Below are 21,385 nucleotides of genomic sequence, written 5' to 3'. Positions count from 1 at the left end.
TGTCAAAGTTAGATAAGAATAATTAGGTATAAAACTATATAAAATAATAAAATTAGTTTATATTATAGTTAAAATAGTTTATATATTTATATCGAATAAATATAAATAATACACATGCATAAATAAATGATAAAATTAATTTAACATGAAATTTATTACGGAACGATTGAATGAACTAAGGATTATAGTAAAGCAATTTGTTCTTTATAAATTGGTACTTGTAAGTAACAAAAACATTTTTAGAATACCTTATATTATAGGAACTGTGATCAAAGTTCAGGTTGATGGCATTCTTCGGTCAGTTGAAATAACTATGTTATTAAGACACCATCGCTCTCGTAATTAAGCTCCGTTTGGTATTTCAGATATTTGTTCCTGGATTTAAACTATCAACATCATCACCAGCAGCAGCCATCTTTTGTCCACTTCTGGATATAGGCCTTCCCAATTCTCGCCACCACACTCGATCCTCAGCTCTTCGGATCCATCCGCTTCTCGCCAATCTCTTTATGTCGTCGGTCCATTTAAACTATACAACTTCTAAATGTTGTCCTTATAAAAAAATAGAAATTAATCAAACATACATTAGATACAGACATATCAGATCATCTCCAGTATTTATCGGTCTTTCCTAGTAAAGATTTGGGGTTTATTAAGCCTGTTACAGCGCTTGAGTTAATCCGCTTATGTTTATTTCTATATATATATATACGCTTATTCTTGACATAAAAGATATGTCTCACGATATTCTTCACTACAATACTGATATTTCTATTTGCTTGAAAAAATGTGAGAGTTCTACTGTAGAACCTTTACACATTAAAGAAGAATATTAATTTTCACTGGTAATACTCGAATAAAATACTCGTATATGTTAATTCTTTTCTTTCAATGTCGCCAATGATGTCTGTATCTTTCTTCACGCATGGTGGAATTGTTGGTTGTTTTATCACAATTAAATGCTTGTTGGCGTCTTGCGTTGACGAAAAGGTTTTCAAAGTTTTTTCTCTAGGTGTTCAATATTATAAAAATAGTGAGCCCTTTCAAGAACCAGCAGATTTTCGAACTGTGTAAATAAAAAAAAAATCAAAAATTAAAAAAAAAATAGTTTCAAATGTAGAGTCGCCCATTCCTTTAAAACTATTTTGGGGAGCGCGTTAAATATAACTGTTAACGCGTTGGTTGTGGGTTCGCTCCCCACTCGGGAAAAGGAATTATTTTAATTTATCCACTCTAGAAAGAATTTTTTTTTAAATATTTATACGTTTTCTAAACAAGTAATTTTCTTTCCTAAGTGTGGAATAACACTTTAAAAATGTAATTGTTTTTTAATATAAGCCTAAAAGTAATTTACGATATCACATAATACAATTCTATTTATGTTTATTGTTCAATAATAATTAAGGTTTTCCTAAATTTCACAAAATTTAACCTTTTTCCAAATTAAAATGAAATATTGGTTAAACAATGTACATTTTCTACGATTAAAAACTTCATAATTTATAGTGAAACATAAATTGCGAAACAGTTTGTCGTCACATTTCCGTAGGTATATGCTATGTAACAGCGTGTATAATTTCTAAATTTACCTAAGCATGAGTGCATGGACATGCAATATTTGCCAGCTCGTGACAGTCTGTAGGCGTTAGTTAGAAAGTTCAGGAAAATACTATAAATACGAATTAGCTTTTAATTAGCTAAAATGTATAATGAAATATCTATTTCAGTCATTAAAATTTCTGAAAGAGACGGAAAAACCTTGGACCTGAATCTATTAAATCATACCATTTTCATCTCTTTACATTCTGGGCATGAGAATGTCGTTTTAGTTTTTAGTTTCAGTTTCCTTTCTTTTTGAGATTAACTTTTAAATGGGTCCTCTGGAAAAAATCGCCCAATTCTATGATTAGCTGTCAAACAATAGCTTTAACCCTAAACTTATTAGATTATACTTAAAATGTAAATTATATTTATCGAAATAAATAGTATAAATTTTTAAATCACCATGTACACGGCAATTACAAGCGTCTTAATGGTTTTGTCAGCTTCACGCTATATCCCGCACACAGCAGGATAGGCAGAGGGAACCTAGTGTCATGTCACTCTGTTCCCCACTTTTTTTGTATTTGAATTCCGCAGAAAGTCGGGAACGGAGTGTCTTAATAAGTTCTTTATTGTAAGCACGGCAGATTCTATAATTATAATTATGTTCCACTGACATTTATTGCTAAACTCTTTAGGTATCGAAAGCTACAAATACAATATAGGAACAATCGCTGGCGTTGATTTTACAAGAATGTAGTTGACATTTCTTGATTCGCATTCGTGTTTTAGACAGTTGAATGTTCTCAGACGGAGGTGAAGCCTTAACATCTTATTGTTACGCATTCGTTATGTACAAAATTATACTTAGATATAAGAAAAGAAAGTTACAAAACAATGTAGTTATATTATGTAAATAATATCACTTTTATTATATCGAAAAGAGTATTATTTTCTTCGCTCTGGTGTATAAGCAAAACGCGACGTAGAGATCCGCCACTCAACACGCAATGTTTCCAGAATTCGGCGGAAAGTTTGGAAACAAAGTGTGTTAACATAAGGTTCGCTCTGCTTACCCTGAAGGTGAAGGAGATTTACAATTATTTTTTAATTTAATATATTAAATAAAATAACATGGCAGACATTTTGTTCATAAAATGGCATGAATTTGGACGACTGAAGGTCAATAATAAATGTACTAATAATCCTGTCAAGACATCCTCAAGGCTGGGCGCCGGGCCTCGCCGCGACGCCTAGTCGCCGCTTAGTCGCTCCCAAACACTTAGCCTCATTCCTGTAAGCATGGAACACTAATTCATCATGGATGGAAATGGATGTCAAAATTAATGCTATTTCGTGGTTTTATTCTTCAAACTCCGCTTAATTCGCCTATTATCTATATTTTTAGACAACATGTGGGACTATTCATGAGTAATTCCACATGTGTATTTAATTGAATAAAAATTGCCTGTCGGTATTATTCGTAACATCTGTTTAATTATTTTTTAAAGTGTTATTCCACACTATTCAATGAAAATATTTATTTAGAAAACGTAAAAAATTAATGATAGCAGGATTTAAACCTGAACCACTTGGAAACCGTCCATCCGCTCTGACCACTAAGTCATTCGTTCCCATTAAGCTACGTCGAAATTCTTATACGCTTGTTACTACAATTTATTTATGTTGTTTGTATATAATAAATAGCATTCTCTCTTGCCAAATCATAATTGTAAGCTATAATAATCTTTGTGTACCGGAAATTTGTAAAACTCTTCCTGAGGCGCGAACGTAGTGAACGTAATAACTGGGTCTAGATTCCCAGTTTCTGCCTACCCTGCTATGTGCGCGATACAGCGTTAAGTTAAGCTAAAAAAACTAGTGACAAAACACATATCACTTTATTTCCTTTATTCAACTTGAAAAGAAAAATTCCAACCATTTTTTTACATATACATACTTAATTCTTACATATAGAAGTAATATATACCAACACTAATATTTCTATACAAAGAAAACAATAAGTTTGGTGGCTACAGTTATCAGCATAGCGAATGTTGAATTAGAAACGGGTATGACGAACTTAGACGTCCAAGGCAATTCTCAATAGACCGTCGCTATAGTTTCTTGAAAAAGACGTGAAGAAAAATCTAATTTGACTAAAATGTTTGGTGTAGTGTAAATACTAAATACTTAGTTTATTCCAATTGAACGATCCATATGAGGTGAAACACGAAGCGGCAATGACTTCCCTCAAGCATGGAGTGAACCTGAGCCGGCGAGCGTGTAGGCACCACGCTACCCTGCTGGTGGGTGCTGTTATCCTTGCGGTGTCATCAGCTAATCCTATCGAAGTAAGTCTTTCTACTTTTATTTTATTAGCCAAACAAATGAAGTTAATAGACTAGTTTAGTAGATTTAAATGTAGTCTTTAATTTATTATACTTGCAACAAGTTGCTAATGGAAATAAATTATTTTGAAAATATATGTGGATAAATTTAGTAAATTGATGGCAGTCGTCGCGCAAGGGCACAAAGTGTGGCTGTAAAATCGACTGGATGTGGGTTCCCCTCGGCGAAGTGAAATAATTACTTAAATTTATATTTTCATTTCTTCCCTCTGGTGTCGAGGCAAAGCGCGGCGTTGCTTGAGAGGGAGAACGGATTGAAGAACGGAGAGTATTGACACTAGGTTCCCTCTGCCTACCCTGTTGTGTGCGGGATACAGCGTGAAGCTGATTTCATTTTGATTTAGTAATAGGTTTGTTGAAGTACCTACCTGAAATCTATTTTATAGATTTTTTTCGCCCGTTAAGATTATTTAATAAGTTTTATAAACTTTCACATTTTCAAAAATTTTATCATAATTTTATTCTTCCCACTTTCAGTATATAGTAATATCTTGTACTTATATAAATATTACTAAGAAAAAAAAGAAAATATTCCATAATAATTATTAGTGATTTAACAAGAATTTAGCTAAAATCGTTTATACACAGCGACGGTAGATCTATATATTACGAGTATATTTAATAATAAATAATATATTTGTAGAATATAAATTGTGCAACCTTTTATCGCGTTGTGTCGATTGGCTGAACATTGTGGCGCAATCTAGATGCAAATACATATTTGCGTAGAAAAATATTTCCACGAGGAGAAACATCACGTTCTTTCATTGCGAAAGTAAATGGCCAGAAAATAAATTTATTTAAGTACTAAGTAGTTTATAATCTTTTTGCCGTTTCGTAATTATTTTGTGTAATTAATATGTTTTAGTGTAGTTGTGGGTTCGATCCTCGCTCAGATAAAACAAAACGCGGCGTCGAGTTTCGCCACTCATAATACCATGTCTCATTTTCGGAAGGAATATGGAGAACGAAGTATTGACACTGCTTATTTATTTCATATATATTCATTTATATATTAAAACGAGAAAAAGAGATTCCAAATATAGGTGCAATATAAATAATTTATGTTTTTGTTGTTGAATTTATTAAAAGTTTATTCTTATCGTAAAAATTATGAATTTCTCATATAATTTGTTATGCTTAATAGGTAACTGTGTAAAATCATAGCTGTGCCTATAAATTCGATGCATGTAATTCATAACCTTTGGATTTCGCACAATTTTCAGTTAGCACTGAACTGAACAGCTTCCACCATTAAGATCCTAAGAAACTTTACAATCTAAACAGGAAGTATTCCTAGCTATGTTATTATATAGAGATTTTAAACAATATTAACGCCTGCATTTCCTTTTATCTCATACAGCTCGTTTGATCTTCCCCCCTTTTCCCCACCTTTTATGTTATGCAGTAGATCGTGGAGATTTGTTATGATGTTTGCTAATGTGCTATTGTGATATTTTTATAGCTTAGCTTAATGCCGACTTTCCTCATAGTTTATTTGGTAACTTAGAGCTATTCTTCAGCTGTCTGGAACACCTGAATCTTAAATTTTTATATGCCACCGGAAAATGCGTCTTGCTTAATTACTTTTGCAGAGAAGCCATTTTGTTATTTCTTACAGTTTATTATTAACCTGTCTCTTATGATTCTATAATAAAGAGTTCCGATCTTCAAAATAATGATATACCCACCCTATGCCCTTCTTAGGTTTACAACAAAAAGTTTCATTAAATCTATACAGTAATTTTAAAAATGTGTGCACCTTGATTAAGGAACATTCTGTTTTCTTTAATATTATAGATTATTGATAATATAAATAGCTTGAAATAAAGACTGGTCTACTTTATTACTTTGAAGTTTCTCGATCTCAAAAACAAAATAATAATAAATTTTGGAGTACGTATTTCCCTTTGAGATATTATCATTCTATTGACACTATGTAGGTCGGACGTGAGCTCATCACTATCTTCCATAATTAGCTTTATAACTTTACCTAAAACAACTTACATGTAAGGGTAGACCAGTATAAGCTCCTAAGAATTTCATTACAATGACAAACAATCAATGAGAAATAAGTAAATGATTGAAAACGTAATTAAATAAATGTTAAACTGAAAATTTTCATATTTTTCAAGTACAGTACTTAGTTTCAATATAATTTTCCAAGCACATAATATGAAAATTCTAATAAGAAATGTATATTATTTTAGTTAATATAAAAATGGTTTTAAAAATTTAGTAATTTATTTTTGACATGCCTCCAGAATTCGGCAGAAAGTGGGGTAAAAAGAACAGAACAGAACAGAATAGAAAGTGGGGAACGGAATGTCTTACTACGAGGTTCCCTCTTCCTATCCTGCTGTGTGGGGGATACAGCGTGAAGCTGATCCATTTTATTTAGTTTTAGCGTTAATAAAATAAGAAATAATAAATTTAAGTAAATAGCCTTTCATGTGGGAATTCAAGGCCACGTAGAGTGACAAAGTGTCCGCAGAGAGGTCAAGATAGTATCTGCGGTCGAGAATTCAGATTTGCAGTTTTTAAACAATAGCCTAACTGCATTATATTCAAAATCTTTGCCGCTAATATAAGTTGCTGTCAATTTTACAATTAATAAAATTTAAATGAGACTTTTTCAAATGTTACATTTGGATTTTAAAAGTACTATAATAAAAGGTATAACTGATTTTAGATTTCATAATTTGGTTTGGAAATTTAAATTATAACCGTAATTAACATAAAATAATATGTAAATTAAGAAATAGCTGCATTAAAAACTTACTTAGATAGTAGAAATTAACTGCTATATGAGTACATTTCTAAAATTATTGGGTATGAATATTAAAACAATCCATCATATAATCCAAGTATAGAATTTCATAATACTAACACGTGTTTTAAAAATCTTGTAAAACGGAGAGGAAGTTCTTTGTTTTCACGTTTGGAGGGCGTCAAGGCGGAAATAGCTACGTTGCGCTGACATTTTCAGATTTTTTCAACCTATGCCGTTTTTAAAATAAATTTAACAGTGCAAAAGTTGTATTATATTCAAACTAAAGCGATCGGATAAAATTAAATTATATTAAAATAGAATTACACTTTAGGCAAAAACATATAGTATATATTTTTAAAATATTGTTCATATATTTCATACATTTAGTCACTGTCTTTATTTTGCGGATATAATAAAATCGAAATGTACTAAAGAAAATCTTAACCGACAGATGAAATAAGGAGTAAGTGTTTTAATGCTTTTTTTTGCTGCCAATGTACAAGAGAATACGGTACGGTACGCTAGTACATATACTCCACTCATTAATTAAATTTTATAAAAACCACTAAAGATATTAATGGAGAACACCGCAGTATGGCAAATTTGTTTGATAGTGTGATGTCTGTAATATCTCTTTAGTCGTTGGCAACTACTTTGACAAAAGCTCTTTATCACATACACGGGATACCTACATGCTTATGCAGCTTTGATGGGTTTTGTAGGACAACATTAATAAAAAATAGTTTATTAGAAAACGTGTATTTTTTTGCAAAACGAGATTTGAACCCGCTCCTCTTGGACCCACCTATACATAATCTTACTAAAATAACAAAAGTTTAATCAATCATTTTGAAGAATAATATTGTTCAATAAAAAAATTATAATTTATTAAAATAAATTATTATGTAAAATATAAGATGGGTACTAAATTTCCTTTACATTTTTTAGAGCACCACGAAACAAAGTCCGTCCATAACAGTCGATGGGATCTCAACGTATCCTGGCCTCGGATTTGGGCCCATGGGTCCCGTGGCACCAATGCCAGGGGAACCCCCGGGCACACAGCTGCGTCAACAGCAAGAATCCACAACGGAAACGACAACTACCGCAAAGCCGAAAAAAGAAAGAACATTTGTTATAGCAGCTGTCGAGTTTCACCGTGTGGAAACTCCTTTCTTGATCGGCGTGTGGATCTTTTTCGCCAGTATCGCTAAAATAGGTATGAATTAATTTTTCTGTTTATAACTTGTATATATGTTATATATGAAATAGACATAGAGACAAAGTAAACCTATTTACGTCGAAAAATATACTATTCAGTGCTAGCCAGCGTTCGTCTAAATTCTTCAACTAGCACAAAAATAATTCAAATACTTATATATAAAAACTGATTCATCATTATTTAATCTGTTTAAATTTTTACATTTAATCTACTGATGCAGTTTCATTAACGTAAAACAAATGGCACGAGGCATGAGGCATGAGGCACGATGCAAGAGCAAAGTTCTCTCTGTACGCGGGTATATAAATAGTCATATTAGTTATTAATAGTACATCTAAGATTAGCCACATAGTAATTAATTGATAGCACGTTTTGTTGATGACGAAATGTAAACAAGCTATATGTAAACTTAAAAGAGGAAAATCCCTATTTATAGCTTATTAGGATTCATTTAAATTTTAAGGGGGTTCCTGGGAAAAAATAATTAAGAGTACAATGTGTTCTCAATTTTTAATCGAAATAAACTTTTGGGAATGGTTTTTTTTTGGCGGATTTTTCTTTTTTTTAATAATAGGGAGATATGAACTCGCTTTCGCAGTTCATTGGCTATCACTGCTACCACTCGTATAATAAGAGCAGAATATCGAAATACTAAATAAGACTTTATGGCGTTTTATAAAATATAACGAAAGGAACCTTTAAATAATTTTAAACCTATTGAAAATTTTGCAAAGAATTTTTAAACTGAGAAAAAAAAGATAACGACGAGACCCAATAGTATTAAATTTCAATACAATCTGATACAAATCTCAAAGTTGTAGGGTTATTTTCACTAAATTGTAAATAAAGTATCATTTAAACATGGCATTTATTAAAAATAATAATAAAAACAATTTAGGCACCGTTAATAATTATAGACATTTGATAGACATTTTTAACAAACATTTATCTTCTTGGAATTCGAAGAAGATCTAATTTTTCGCCTGCGTTTTACAGAAAATATGTTCTTGTATTTTCTTTTTCGAATACTTCTGCGAGACTTGACAAATTCTGTGTGCAATCGTGAACAAGTTTCAATGTTATTTGAACTATCAATTTTTCGCTTCGCATTATCAGATAAAGATGATAATTTATATGGGAATATTGGATCTATTAAATTAGCATAAGCTGTTACATATGGATTTTTGGCATTAAATCCTGTACTGCCTTTTCTGTAAGCTTGTTTTGTTCCGTGTGATGGACAATGCTCATCTACTTCGAATGAAGAAGTAAACGTTGACATAGATAGTTCTTCTCCAGAAACTGGATTTGTATATTTGTCTTTATAGCTTGGCTTATAAAAAGTTGTATAGAACTTATTGGTTTCCGTATTAAAATCATAAAAAAGCTTGGAACTTCTGGAGTAAAGCAATGAGTTTGTTGGAGATGGGTTATTATTTTTGAATTGACACCCAACATCTCTTATATACACTACTGTTTCAATATAATCATTTTCTTGTAAATCATCTAAAGTATAACATTTGCAATCCAAGCAATCATACTGACATGATTTAGTCGATTTACTGTAATTTAGAGGCAATTTTATAGGCATTTGATAAAGGGAAGAAGTTGGTGGTGCATAAGATAGCTCAGGTTGTAAATTTACTTTTGGTGAGCAATTGCCAAAACACTGGCATTTATTTTGTGAAGAATGAAATGGATACACATTATTATTATTTAATGAGTCATGTTGAAGTTCAGTTATATATTTATATTTTGGGCTTAAAGTTCGTTCCACTTTATTTTTGTCTTCAGTTGGCTTGTCAAATATATCGTTATAGTAGAGGTTTTTAAACACCGGCACACATAGAGGCACATTGACACAACGGGGATGATGCAAGCAGGGAGGGATAAATTCACAGTTATTTTTGAGCACATTTATTTTTTGGCAAGATGGTACAACCGTGCATGGAGGGTGATGGCGACAGGCTTTTGTAATTCTTATTAATCTTGGATTATGTTTTAAAACCGATACATTCTCAATGTGTTTTGCGTTCACGCATTCATTTTCATGGGGCAATATCTGACAAATTGGAACGAGCTCACATGGTGGATTGTGGTTACAAACATCATTGTTTTCAACGTTATTTGTATTGTAAGTTTCAGTTTCAAGACAACTGTTACGACAAAGTGGTATATTCCTCGATATTATGCTACATTCGTCTTCAGTTGTGCTTAGTATTTCTAATTTCTCCTTACAACGAGGACATATTAATTTTTGTGACTTCTTTTGAGGTCTGTTTTTAATATTAGTGCTATTTTTAGTGCACGTGCTTGTAACTATGCTTGGTTTACATTGTGTATTTTTTATTTCATCAGATTTTTTCTGAAACTCTTCAGCAGTTTTAATACTTTCACTATTATTTGTATCTTTAATGTTTTCAATATTAGAACTAATATTTTGGCTACTGGTCTTTTGTAAAAAATATGTAGTGCTAGTAATCTGGTCAGCAACTGTTAGGACTTTACTATTTTTCGCCAATTCAGTCAAGGATTTCTTATCAGTACAAGGACAAGCGTAGGAAAATAATTGACAAGGACAAGGGTTTTCTACCTGCTTACTGTGATCGTTCTTTTTAGATTTCTTTTCTTTTTTTAAGGGATATGCATATTCAGTTTTATATTTTGCGAATGACCAAAATTTTTGTAAATATTTATCCTCTTGTTTAACATAAATATTGTCGTTTATAGTATTGTTATCGTTTAAATATATTTCGGAAGAAAGACTTGGTTTCTCTAGATACTTTAGAGAGGGATTTCTAGAGATTTTTTTTGCTTTATTCTGTTTCAATTTTAAGTTATTTTTTACTTTTAGTTTTGATTGTATTTGAGCTGCACAATCTTGAACAACAGTATCATTTTTAACTCGAAATCCATTTTTATTCGTTTTCTCTTCAAGATAACATTTAGAAATTTTGTTGTCCGAGTCTTTCCTGGTAAAATAATGACATGAATGTCTTTTTACAATTTTGTCCAAATCATAAAAGAAAGTGCTCGTAGATCTTACTATCGACTTATGGCTACCATTTCTGTTTAAAGCATGATAGTTTTCACTCGTAATGTATAAAGTTTGATTAGGCTGTGTTGGCTGGTTATATTTGGATGCCTCTCTACAACAGTTATTGCAAGACGTTTTAAGAACAACATTGCAGTTTCTTGATCGTAGATATGACTGACTTGGGTTCAATATGTCAAGAAAATTAGTGAACGATTGTGATTTAAATTTCTTTGATTTTATTTCGGTTTTATCCATTACAAATTATACTTCTAAGTTTTTAATAAAGCCTTCTTTGGTTTATTACATTCTAAATTAATGGCGTCACTTGATAATTTATTTTGTAATATTTATGTTTATTTTTATTTAAATTTAGTTACACATATATAACGTTTTTATGCATATTTTATTACGACAATGGCACATTGTTATATGTCAAGGTATATTTATGATAGCTGTCTTGTAAGAAAATGTTTATATTCGGTATTGTCTATAAAAAGAGTTACAAAAAAGGATGAATATAGTATATTATGTACTGTACTCTACAATCTTTAGAAATAGGTATATATTTAAATAGCTTATATATTTATTAAAATTAATTGTATTTTTCCATTATATTAAGAACTAAGTATCGCCGGGCGTGTATTTTATACGCCCACATTACATTATATTTAATATTCATTCCATTCTCAGGTTTTTCACAGTGTACAGACTAACAAATATGCAATTAATTAAAAATATATTCATTTTCAAAACCCCTAACTACAAATTATTTGTTTTAAATACATTTAATTTAATTTCTTCACTTAATTTCTTCTTTTTAAGTTTTTAAAACAGGATATAATCCTTCTTCCAGGGTTCCACATGGCACCAAAACTATCAAGGATGTTTCCAGAATCTTGCTTACTTATCTTCGTAGGAGTTCTAATTGGTGCGCTTTTGCTAAGCACGCACAGTGTTCATGTCCAACCCTTAACACCAGATACGTTTTTTCTATATATGTTGCCGCCCATTATATTGGATGCCGGATACTTTATGCCCAACAGGCTATTTTTCGACCATCTTGGAACAATTTTACTATTTGCCGTGGTTGGCACTGTATTTAATACTTTAACTATTGGTAAGTTTAGTTATATTATACTTGTTTTAGCTTCATAACGTATTCCACATATAAGGCAGGCAAAGGGAACCTGGACCCAATGGTTAGGCCACTCTATTCCCATTTAGACACTTTCGCTCCCCGTCAAGCAATGAATTCCAGAATAACTCTTCATGAACTCATTGCCGCGTTTTGCCTCATTCCCAGAGCGAGCGAGGAATGAAGCTATTAAATATTTAATTTCCTCGAGGGGGAACCGAATTCACAACCTATCGCACCCCTGCGTCATGACTGGCCTCAAATATATCGTACTGCCTCATCATAATACTAATATTTATATTATATTGGAGAATGAAGTGTCTTAACACTGTCTTCCCTCTGCCATCCCTCCTGTATGCGGGATACAGCGTGAAACTGATTTATATTTTATTTATCAGGTGCATCGTTATGGGCTTGTGGACAAACCGGCATGTTTGGTTGTCCCACACCGTTACTTGACATGTTCTTGTTTAGTGCTCTAATCTCTGCCGTGGACCCCGTGGCAGTGCTTGCGGTCTTCGAAGAAATACATGTGGATGAAGTTTTGTACATAGTAGTATTTGGAGAGTCATTGTTGAATGATGCTGTCACCGTTGTCTTGTACCATATGTTCGAGGCTTATACGTGAGTAAAGAAATTAAATTAAAAAATATAGGATATAATTTCTTAATTTATTGTAAGTATTTAATTATATAATGTTACGATATAGACATACATATAAAAATATAATTTAATATTTATTGATTAATATAATTTTGTTTTCTGTGCAATTATCGTAATAGTTTTGTTTTTTAAGTCTTAAACTTCCTTTAACATTTGATAACCTACATATTTTAAAGTTATTATTAATATTTTTATTCTGTATTATAAAAAACCTAAAACCATGACTGTATAAAAAAAAAAAATAAGTGTAATGGTAGGAAAGGCAATACTAAAGTATATGTAGAACCTGGGGAACGGAGTGTCTTAACACTACGTACCCTTTGCTCATGTAAGATAAGCCGTGCAGCTAAAAGTATATGCTAATAAATACCTGCTATAGCTATTAAAAATAGTAATAAATAGGCACCACATGCTATATGTATGCCAGTTCTGTAAAGTGTACTTATGTTTTCAGGGAAATGGGCCCGTCTCGGCTTATGTATACAGATTTCTTGGCAGGCTTTGCGTCATTCTTAGTGGTAGCGGTTGGTGGGACATGTATCGGAGTTGTATGGGGCTTCGCGACCGGCCTCGTGACCCGATTTACCCACGAAGTGAGGGTTATTGAACCCATATTCATATTTGTTATGGCATACTTAGCTTATTTGAATGCAGAGATGTTCCATATGAGTGGGATCTTAGCGTAAGTTACTCCAAAAGTAATAGGATAAGATGTATATTTTTTTATCTAATAAGAGTATAAATAACTCCAAGGGCTACATTTTTATATAAGTCTTATAACAACTCTTACATGATAGCATGATATAAGTATAAGATGTTTTCGTTCCAAAGAAATTGCTAAGTTAGTATCAAGATATTCTAAACGCCAAATAAAGTTAAAGTACGCCGATATTATTATTGCATTTTATTTTAGTATAACATTTTGTGGAATAACAATGAAGAATTACGTAGAAGCAAATATATCGCACAAGTCGCATACGACAATTAAGTATACAATGAAGATGCTCTCGTCTTCGTCGGAGACCATCATATTCATGTTCCTCGGAGTCGCTACCGTCAACAACAACCACGACTGGAACACTTGGTTTGTCTTACTCACCATCGTTTTTTGCTCGGTCTTTCGCATAATAGGTAACTATTAATCGATTTTTTTTCTTCATTTCTATTACATTTTCTATTTAAATTGATATATGTATTTTTCAAACGTATATTATTAATTTACGTTTCAGGTGTTTACATTTTTAGCGCTGTAGCTAATAAGTTCCGTTTGCACAAATTAAATACGGTAGAGAAATTTGTTATGTCATATGGAGGTGAGTTTAATCGTTCAATATAATTTATGTATTCTTTTTACAGCGCTATTGCTGTTGCTGTAAATCACGCTAGTAGCGTAGTCGAATATGTATTCCAATAACATTGCTACAACAACGCTAGTAGCGTAGTCGAATATGTATTTCACGCTGTATCCCGCAAGTAGGAGAGGCAGAGGAAGCCTTATGTTAAAACACTCCGTTCCCCACTTCCTGCCGCATTCTAGAGGCAGTGCGTTGAAAGAAGAAACTCAACGCCGCGGTCTGTTTTATTATTTCGTAATTTCCTAATGTTATTTCTACAAAAATATCCGTGAGTAGTTCATAAATATTTGTTCATGGTAAGGAACATAAAGACGGCACATAAACAACCCATGACCCATTTATACCAAATTACACAACAGGTCTTCGAGGCGCGGTCGCATTTGCATTGGTGCTATTAATAGATCCAGAAGTGGTAAAACTTCAACCGATGTTCGTAACTACAACCATAGCTGTTATATACTTCACCGTCTTCATACAAGGGATTACCATTAAACCTCTAGTCAAGATACTAAATGTTAAAACTGTTGAGAAGAGGAAGCCCACGATGAATGAGAGAATTCATGAACGGGTAATATTTCGAAATGTTCATATTCACTGAAATAGAAAAATACTGGTTAGTTAATTATAAAAACTTTTTCAGTTCATGGACCATTTGATGGCAGGTGTAGAAGATATTTTGGGTAAACATGGTAACCATCATATAAGGGACAAATTTAAACGGTTCGACAATAGATTTATTAGGCCTTTCTTGTTAAGAAACTATCAGGTACTTACCACAAACATATTTATATTGTAAAAAATTTAATGATCCTAGATAATTAAAAATTTTTCTTAGCAACAATTTATTTATACTAGTAATTAAAAAAACATGTCCAATTTTAATCAGTTATTTATATAATTATGACAATTTGGCTACCAGGGTGCTGAGCCAAAGATTCTTGAAACTTATTCGAAGCTGGCGATGAGAGATGCTATTGAATACATGCAAAGGAATGCCTCAACGATCGGCAATATTTCCGGTGCCGAATCAATGTCAGCTATCTTTAAGAACTATACTAATGCGAATTTCAATGGAAGGTACATTTTTCATGTAATTAGATTCAGATATTTATTAATTTTTTCATACATACATACCTTCGAATATATATAGTGCCAATTATACTTATTACTTACAAAGATTTTTTTAAAATATTTTTTCAGTCCCAGCTTTAGTCAATTAGACTCCTCAACATGGAACATAGACATGCAGGAATTGGAATACAATCCGTCCAAAAAGGATTTGACTGATGCTAGGATTCATCACCTCCTTGCTGAAGAGTTATGCAAACCGTATAGACGTGTAAGGGTATTGAATCAAATTTTTATTACTTTATTTTTTACGCTCTATTTATACAAAGAAAAAAATGGCTTTTAATAAGTAATATTTAGTTTTTCTTAAATATAATTTGTGTGTATTTTTAGCATCGTCGTTTGAGTTACAGTAGACACGCTGTCAATGACCGTGATTTAGGAACCCAAGTTAATTACAAAACTCATATGAATATACGACGGTTAGTAGGCGACCGTAAGCACCACCATAAGCGTAGTAAACGGGGAAAGCAGGTAAGTTAGTATGATTTGAAATAATTCAATTAATATGCAACGTCAAACGAATCATATTCATAAATATATAAAATCAGCTTCACGCTGTATCCCGCACACACCAGGGTAGGCAGAGGGAACCAAAAAGTGTTAAGACACTCCATTCCCCACTTTCTGCCGAATTCTGGAGCCATTGCGTGTTCAGTGGCGGAACTCAACGCCGCGCTTTAAGACGGATGAAGAAATGGAAATATAAACGTAAATAAATATTGCACTTCCTCGAGTGGGGATCGAACCCACAACCGTCGCGTCGTCACACCCTTGTGCCGCTCGACCACGACGACCTCACATAAATGTATGTTTTTTTTTTTCATTTAAATATATTACTTTTACAGGATGGAAAAAATCATGTAACTTTTCCAGAATTCCAGCAAAATGGTTCGGCCAAACAGTTCACGCACGGTAAAAAAAAATATTATAGATTAGGTACTTAATAATTCTTTAATACTATCACCAGTGTCAGTCGCATGCACGTTTGGTATTATTTTTTTTTTATAAATCACTGGCACCATTGTTATATTTTTTTGCGACACTAGTGCTTTTTAGCTGTAGGTTGTTACCTGTTGGGAAACTTTCAAAAATCGAACACTTGTAGGACTAATGTCTTGGATTGTATTTTTTTTCCACACAAGCTACTGTCACTTTTGTTGCCTGCCTGGTCATATAATAAATCTATTATTTAAATTATATAAAATTCATGTTGAAAAAAAATAATTTTGTATATATTTTAGTTACCTAATTGGACAGTCAAAATGATTTTAAATTAATATAATTTTATTAATGTTTATATATATATAATGGTTAATTATTACTAGCGATTAGTAAAATAAAGTTTCTATTGTCTATAGACTATATAGACGAGGTGCTGCAGGAGGATGAGGAGCCGCGCCGTGAGACCGACGATGGCGGTATAACTTTCACTGCAAAAACCCCGCGTAGGTATTCTGCATGTAACTTGTGATATTCCTGATTTGAATTGGAACATACAATTATAATGTTTATAATTATAACAATGAAAAAATATATGTTTTCATATTAATTATGTTCTAATTCAGTCTCATTGTTGTTGTGAAGTTTATGCTGTTTGCCACACTTATACGTATATATTAAATATTATATAACCACGAAACTGTTATGGGACTGTTTATTTGGTATATATTAATTTTTTTTCCAAAAAAAAACTAATTAAGGTTTTTTCATTGTCTTAGAAAGGGTATGTAATTGATATTTAAGAATTGTTTTGATTGTGGGTGGCATGTTTAACATTTTAATTTCACAAATGCGTCTTTCACTAATTTCTCTTTATTTTTCAATTAACCGACTTATTTCGCTTCGTCGCTTAGATTAAGTTTCGTGGGTTTTTTTTTAATTTACTGATTTATTTCATTACCGCTAATTTTGCTAGTACTTGTGATAGGTATTTTTCTCTTGCTCTTAGCTTTTTACCACCGTTTGTGTTTGATTGTCGTTTTCTCCCCTTCTTGCAATTTCATGTGGCAACGCAAACTAACAAATATACCCAACTGGCGATATCTTATCAGCTGGATATAATGAAGTCAGTCCAACATCTTCGCATAAAGAGAACAGTAGCTCTCTTTTAAATCAATTGGCTAACCTGCCTGGCTTCAATCCCCTGAAAGCGAGAATCGTAAAACAGTACGCTAAAACGCCTGAAGAAATACTGCCTACAGCTGTTGAGAAATCTTTACCGTGGAGAAGGGACAGATCCACGTATAATTTCGGTATGTTTACTAAAAAAAACTAAAACTTTCGCTTCTGGATGACCGAACGCTTATTTTCTGAGTATTTTTTTTAAAAGCTTTATTATAAAAAGTTTAATATTTTGGATGCTTTTTGGTAGCTTAATTGGGTCGTTATTGCATGATAAATATTTATATAGGGCAGAGCAAAACAAACGTAGTCAAGATACTGTTTTAACATCCATCATCGTCAGATCTAAATACATTAAAAGGAAAATCATTTGGCGTTTGTTTTGTATGCCAAACGATTAGTTTGTGATAATTTTAAATGGAACTTTGATAGTTGCAATATTAATTGGATTATATTCTAAATTAAGAAATTAATTAATTAATAATTTATTAAATGAATAAATTTTACAAAGTATTTCAATATAGTTTCATCAAGCGCATATTATCTATATATATAAAAGGACTTGTATTAAATATACAGTAGGTTTCATATTTTTTAGATCATTTCAATTATGTAAGTTTATTCGATACACGAAGTAAACGACGTACTAGAAGCATTTAGTTATAGAAACAACTTTAATGGGTCCATTTCCGTTTGAATAATTGCCAATATAGAAATAGCGATTGCATTTTCCTATTGCCAAATACCATTTAATGTAGACGCATGAATATACAGAGTTACTTATATAGAATAATTAATTTTTGTTCTTTTTCCGCTGCAGTTCCTAATGAAGATATTTTAGAAGAGGATGAGCGACGCATGTCTGATGATAATGGTAAATATTGAATTACTAGCGACCTTTTTGCGGCTTCGCCCGCTTTTACTACTGGATTATTCGTATAATGTATGTTTGCAAAGCACTTAAGGTAATGTGAAAATTAATTAAACCCTAATGCAACCCGCATTTTCGTAGTTTCAATAAAGATTTTCCAATTGTTTTACACAGCAAGGATTTTTTAGTAGGTACCGTAATTTTAAATCTGTGCTACTAATCTTTTCAAGTACTTATTAAAATATATTTAAATGACTATTTTTAGATAGTTAAATGATTATTTTTAAACAGAAGAAATTATAAACAAAAACCTACCTACTAATAACTACCTACTATAAAAAATATGAAACCAAATATATCGCACTGAAATAATACATTCAACTCTTCGTTGCTATAGAGACAGGCGGCTTTTTTTTCGAGCTTGCGGTTAATGCTAAAGAGGGTATTCTGTCCCTGATGAACAGCAAGCACTACGTGGCTGCCTGTGAGGAAAATTAATTAAATATGCATCGGCCGGGAATCGAACCCGGGCCGCCCGCGTGGCGGGCGGGCATTCTACCACTGATCGACCGATGCGTATAAGGCAGGCGGCGTGGCGGACTCGCTTGTATAAGCAAAACGTCGCGGGGCGCGGTATTTTTTGATATTGTAACAACTTCTAAATTACTTATTAAAATGAAAAACAGTAAAAGACAGTTTTGATCTACATTAAATGGCCAACGTAACTAATATACTTATTTATATGCTGAGAGTAAGGGATAAGTGAAACTTGAGTAACATACAGCTGATGTGTCAACGGCGGGATGTGCCAACAATTAAATGCGTTTTTCTCTAAAACTATTCGCAATTTCCAAATAGTGTTAAGAGAAAATTTTATCTTCTTTTATTTATCTTTTAATAAAGTATTTTAAAGGATAAGGATTAATACCATAATATGACTGATAATAAAAAATATATAGAAATTATTATTTTTAGACAGAAAAATTATCACTACACGTTATTCTTAAAAGATACGAATATGCCGTCGTGGACTTTTTTTTAGATCTTATTAAGAGGAACAATACTCCAGTACATTTTTTCATGTAGTACTTACCATTAAAGCAGCGCATGCGCGAAAGTGTCTGAACGGGAAGGACTTTATACACATTTATTGTATTTATGTTAATTTACATAAGAATGTACAAATAATAAACTATATATAAACCTTCTATGAAAAATACTCGACCTAATGGTGAAAACCGCATCAAAATCCGTTGAGTGGTTTAGAAGAAGAAGAGTTAGAAACAACAGACAGACACGAAAAGCGACTTTGTTTTATAAGATATAGGATGTAGGTATGTCAGCCTATAACCTACAGCAGCCAGCGGCCAGTCGGGGTGCAGGAGCACAACCGTATTGCTGTAAGCGACACCACCTGGTGTACCCTGCTATATGCGGGATACAGCGTGAAGCTGTATATCAGCATTACGTGCTCGATGCTATTGACCTCCCTGCATCACGACTTGTTATAAAAAAATATCTTAAAATCCTTGTGGAAAAAACAGTCTGATTTTTTATTTGACCAGACGTGGCGTAGGGGCACAAAATGAAAAAACTGTAAAGGCAAACTAAATGGGGTAGTGAGTTCGATTCCCACTTGAGGAAATGAAATATTTATTAAATTCATATTTCCATTTCTACGCTCCGGTGTCGAGGCAAAACGCGGCACTGCCGCTACCCAACACGCAATGCCTCTAGAATTCACAGAAATTGGTAAACGGAGTGTCTTAACACTAGATTTCCTCTGCCTTCTGTGTGCGGGATACAGCGTGAAGCTGATTTTAATAAATTTCACATCACTCACGTCAAATGCACTAAAATAACATTATTATAAAAAAAAAACTAATTGCAATTCTTTCTGTTTAGATACTTATATGACCGTAGCCGAGCAAGCTCGCGTCGCTACGCCGACTGCTACGGAAACTATGTTGCCATGGAAACGAGAAGAAGCGGAAGGAACTACCGCTTTGAAACAATCAGAATTCCCATCGTGGGCATCAAATAAAGAATACTTGGCCTACAATTCACCTTCAGCGACCTTCTTAGGTAAATTTTACTAATAAATAAAGAATTATAATACAGTAACTAAGCAATTTTTATAGATATTTCAATTGTTGTTAAAAATATTTGAGTAAAAAATACGTTTTATGAGATTAAATTAATTTATCGTGCTAAATAGTATACAAACCAATTATAGTGTCGAGATTATTCATTTTTTTAGATGTCATATTTAAAATAATTATTTACTGCAACCATATATCAAACTATTTACAGTAGATATTTTTTATCAAGATAATTGAATCACTGATAATTTAATCTATAGAGAAATGCATTAATATTATGGTAATTCATATATCTTTCACATTAGAGACAAAATCCATTCATTTAACACAATTTTACTGCCTTTTTTTACAAATACCCACAATTATTAATATCTTAGTCTAGCCATAATATTTTTTGTACAACTTCTTGCACGCTTTAATTTACTTTATAATTTTTTACTTTATGATTGTTTTTTTTTTATAATATTAATTTTAATGAAAATTACCAATAAGCTTCCCCTAATTAACTAAAAGTAAGTCATATAAAATAATGTATAATGTTTATATTCTCTTATTGATTTTCTTTTTTCTCTCCCTTACTATCCCTAACCCACTGTTACACCTTCATCATAATCCTATATAGGTGGCATAGAGAAGCCAAAACATCCGAAATCTATCATAGGTCTATTCCGAAGAGAGAGCTCTAGTTCTACGCAAGCCGCGGACATGCCAGTGGTGTCAGATTCTGAAGGAAAAGCTGATTCATCTAAAGGCGAAAGCTCATCAGTGAAGGGCGAACCAATATATGGACAAATAAGGCAGGGTCCGAGCTTGCTGTCCAAACGCAGCACAAGTCTGGGTGGCCCGTCAGTACTACTTATGGAAGACGTAGCACATTGTGATCCGCTAGGAGCCTCGTCTAGACCAGCTAGCATTATGCAGGGACCACATCGAGGCCAATGTAGGAGAGGATCAATGCTTGAACTTACCGGGTAGGCTTAACATTTTGTTTGTTATATATGAAATATTTACTTTTATATATA

General features: G+C 32.5%; 2 protein-coding genes across 12 annotated transcripts in view; one reads left to right on the top strand and one right to left on the bottom strand.

The window, feature by feature from the left end:
- Positions 1–21,385, top strand: part of Nhe2 (Na[+]/H[+] hydrogen exchanger 2) — a 29,002-nt gene that overhangs the window by 4,720 nt on the left and 2,897 nt on the right. For 2 of the 11 annotated variants that reach the window (XM_085188769.1, XM_085188772.1), the window contains exons 2-19: positions 3,609–3,896; positions 7,675–7,945; positions 11,839–12,102; positions 12,519–12,744; positions 13,238–13,465; positions 13,697–13,914; positions 14,013–14,096; positions 14,498–14,706; positions 14,779–14,904; positions 15,058–15,215; positions 15,339–15,483; positions 15,600–15,740; positions 16,115–16,205; positions 16,628–16,714; positions 17,321–17,521; positions 18,211–18,264; positions 20,167–20,346; positions 20,986–21,334. In XM_085188769.1, the coding sequence (XP_085044895.1) occupies positions 3,786–3,896; positions 7,675–7,945; positions 11,839–12,102; positions 12,519–12,744; positions 13,238–13,465; positions 13,697–13,914; positions 14,013–14,096; positions 14,498–14,706; positions 14,779–14,904; positions 15,058–15,215; positions 15,339–15,483; positions 15,600–15,740; positions 16,115–16,205; positions 16,628–16,714; positions 17,321–17,521; positions 18,211–18,264; positions 20,167–20,346; positions 20,986–21,334 (3,143 nt within the window). In that variant the 5' untranslated portion in view covers positions 3,609–3,785. Of the gene's footprint in view, positions 1–3,519; positions 3,897–7,674; positions 7,946–11,838; positions 12,103–12,518; positions 12,745–13,237; positions 13,466–13,696; positions 13,915–14,012; positions 14,097–14,497; positions 14,707–14,778; positions 14,905–15,057; positions 15,216–15,338; positions 15,484–15,599; positions 15,741–16,114; positions 16,206–16,627; positions 16,715–17,320; positions 17,522–18,210; positions 18,265–20,166; positions 20,347–20,985; positions 21,335–21,385 lie in introns of all 11 variants that reach the window. The other 9 variants (XM_085188767.1, XM_085188770.1, XM_085188771.1 and 6 more) reach the window with 8 other exon arrangements.
- On the bottom strand, positions 8,883–11,240 carry LOC146537605 (uncharacterized). Its single transcript, XM_085188169.1, has one exon. The coding sequence runs from the start codon at positions 11,238–11,240 to the stop codon at positions 8,883–8,885; it is 2,358 nt and encodes a 785-aa protein (XP_085044295.1).

This window comes from Heliconius melpomene, chromosome 7, assembly GCF_056956725.1.
Source record: "Heliconius melpomene rosina isolate 202511_hmr_F chromosome 7, ASM5695672v1, whole genome shotgun sequence".
Classification (NCBI taxonomy): Eukaryota; Metazoa; Arthropoda; class Insecta; order Lepidoptera; family Nymphalidae; genus Heliconius; species Heliconius melpomene.
The sequence above is the reverse complement of the archived record's forward strand: the minus strand, read 5'-3'. Positions and strand labels throughout refer to the sequence as shown.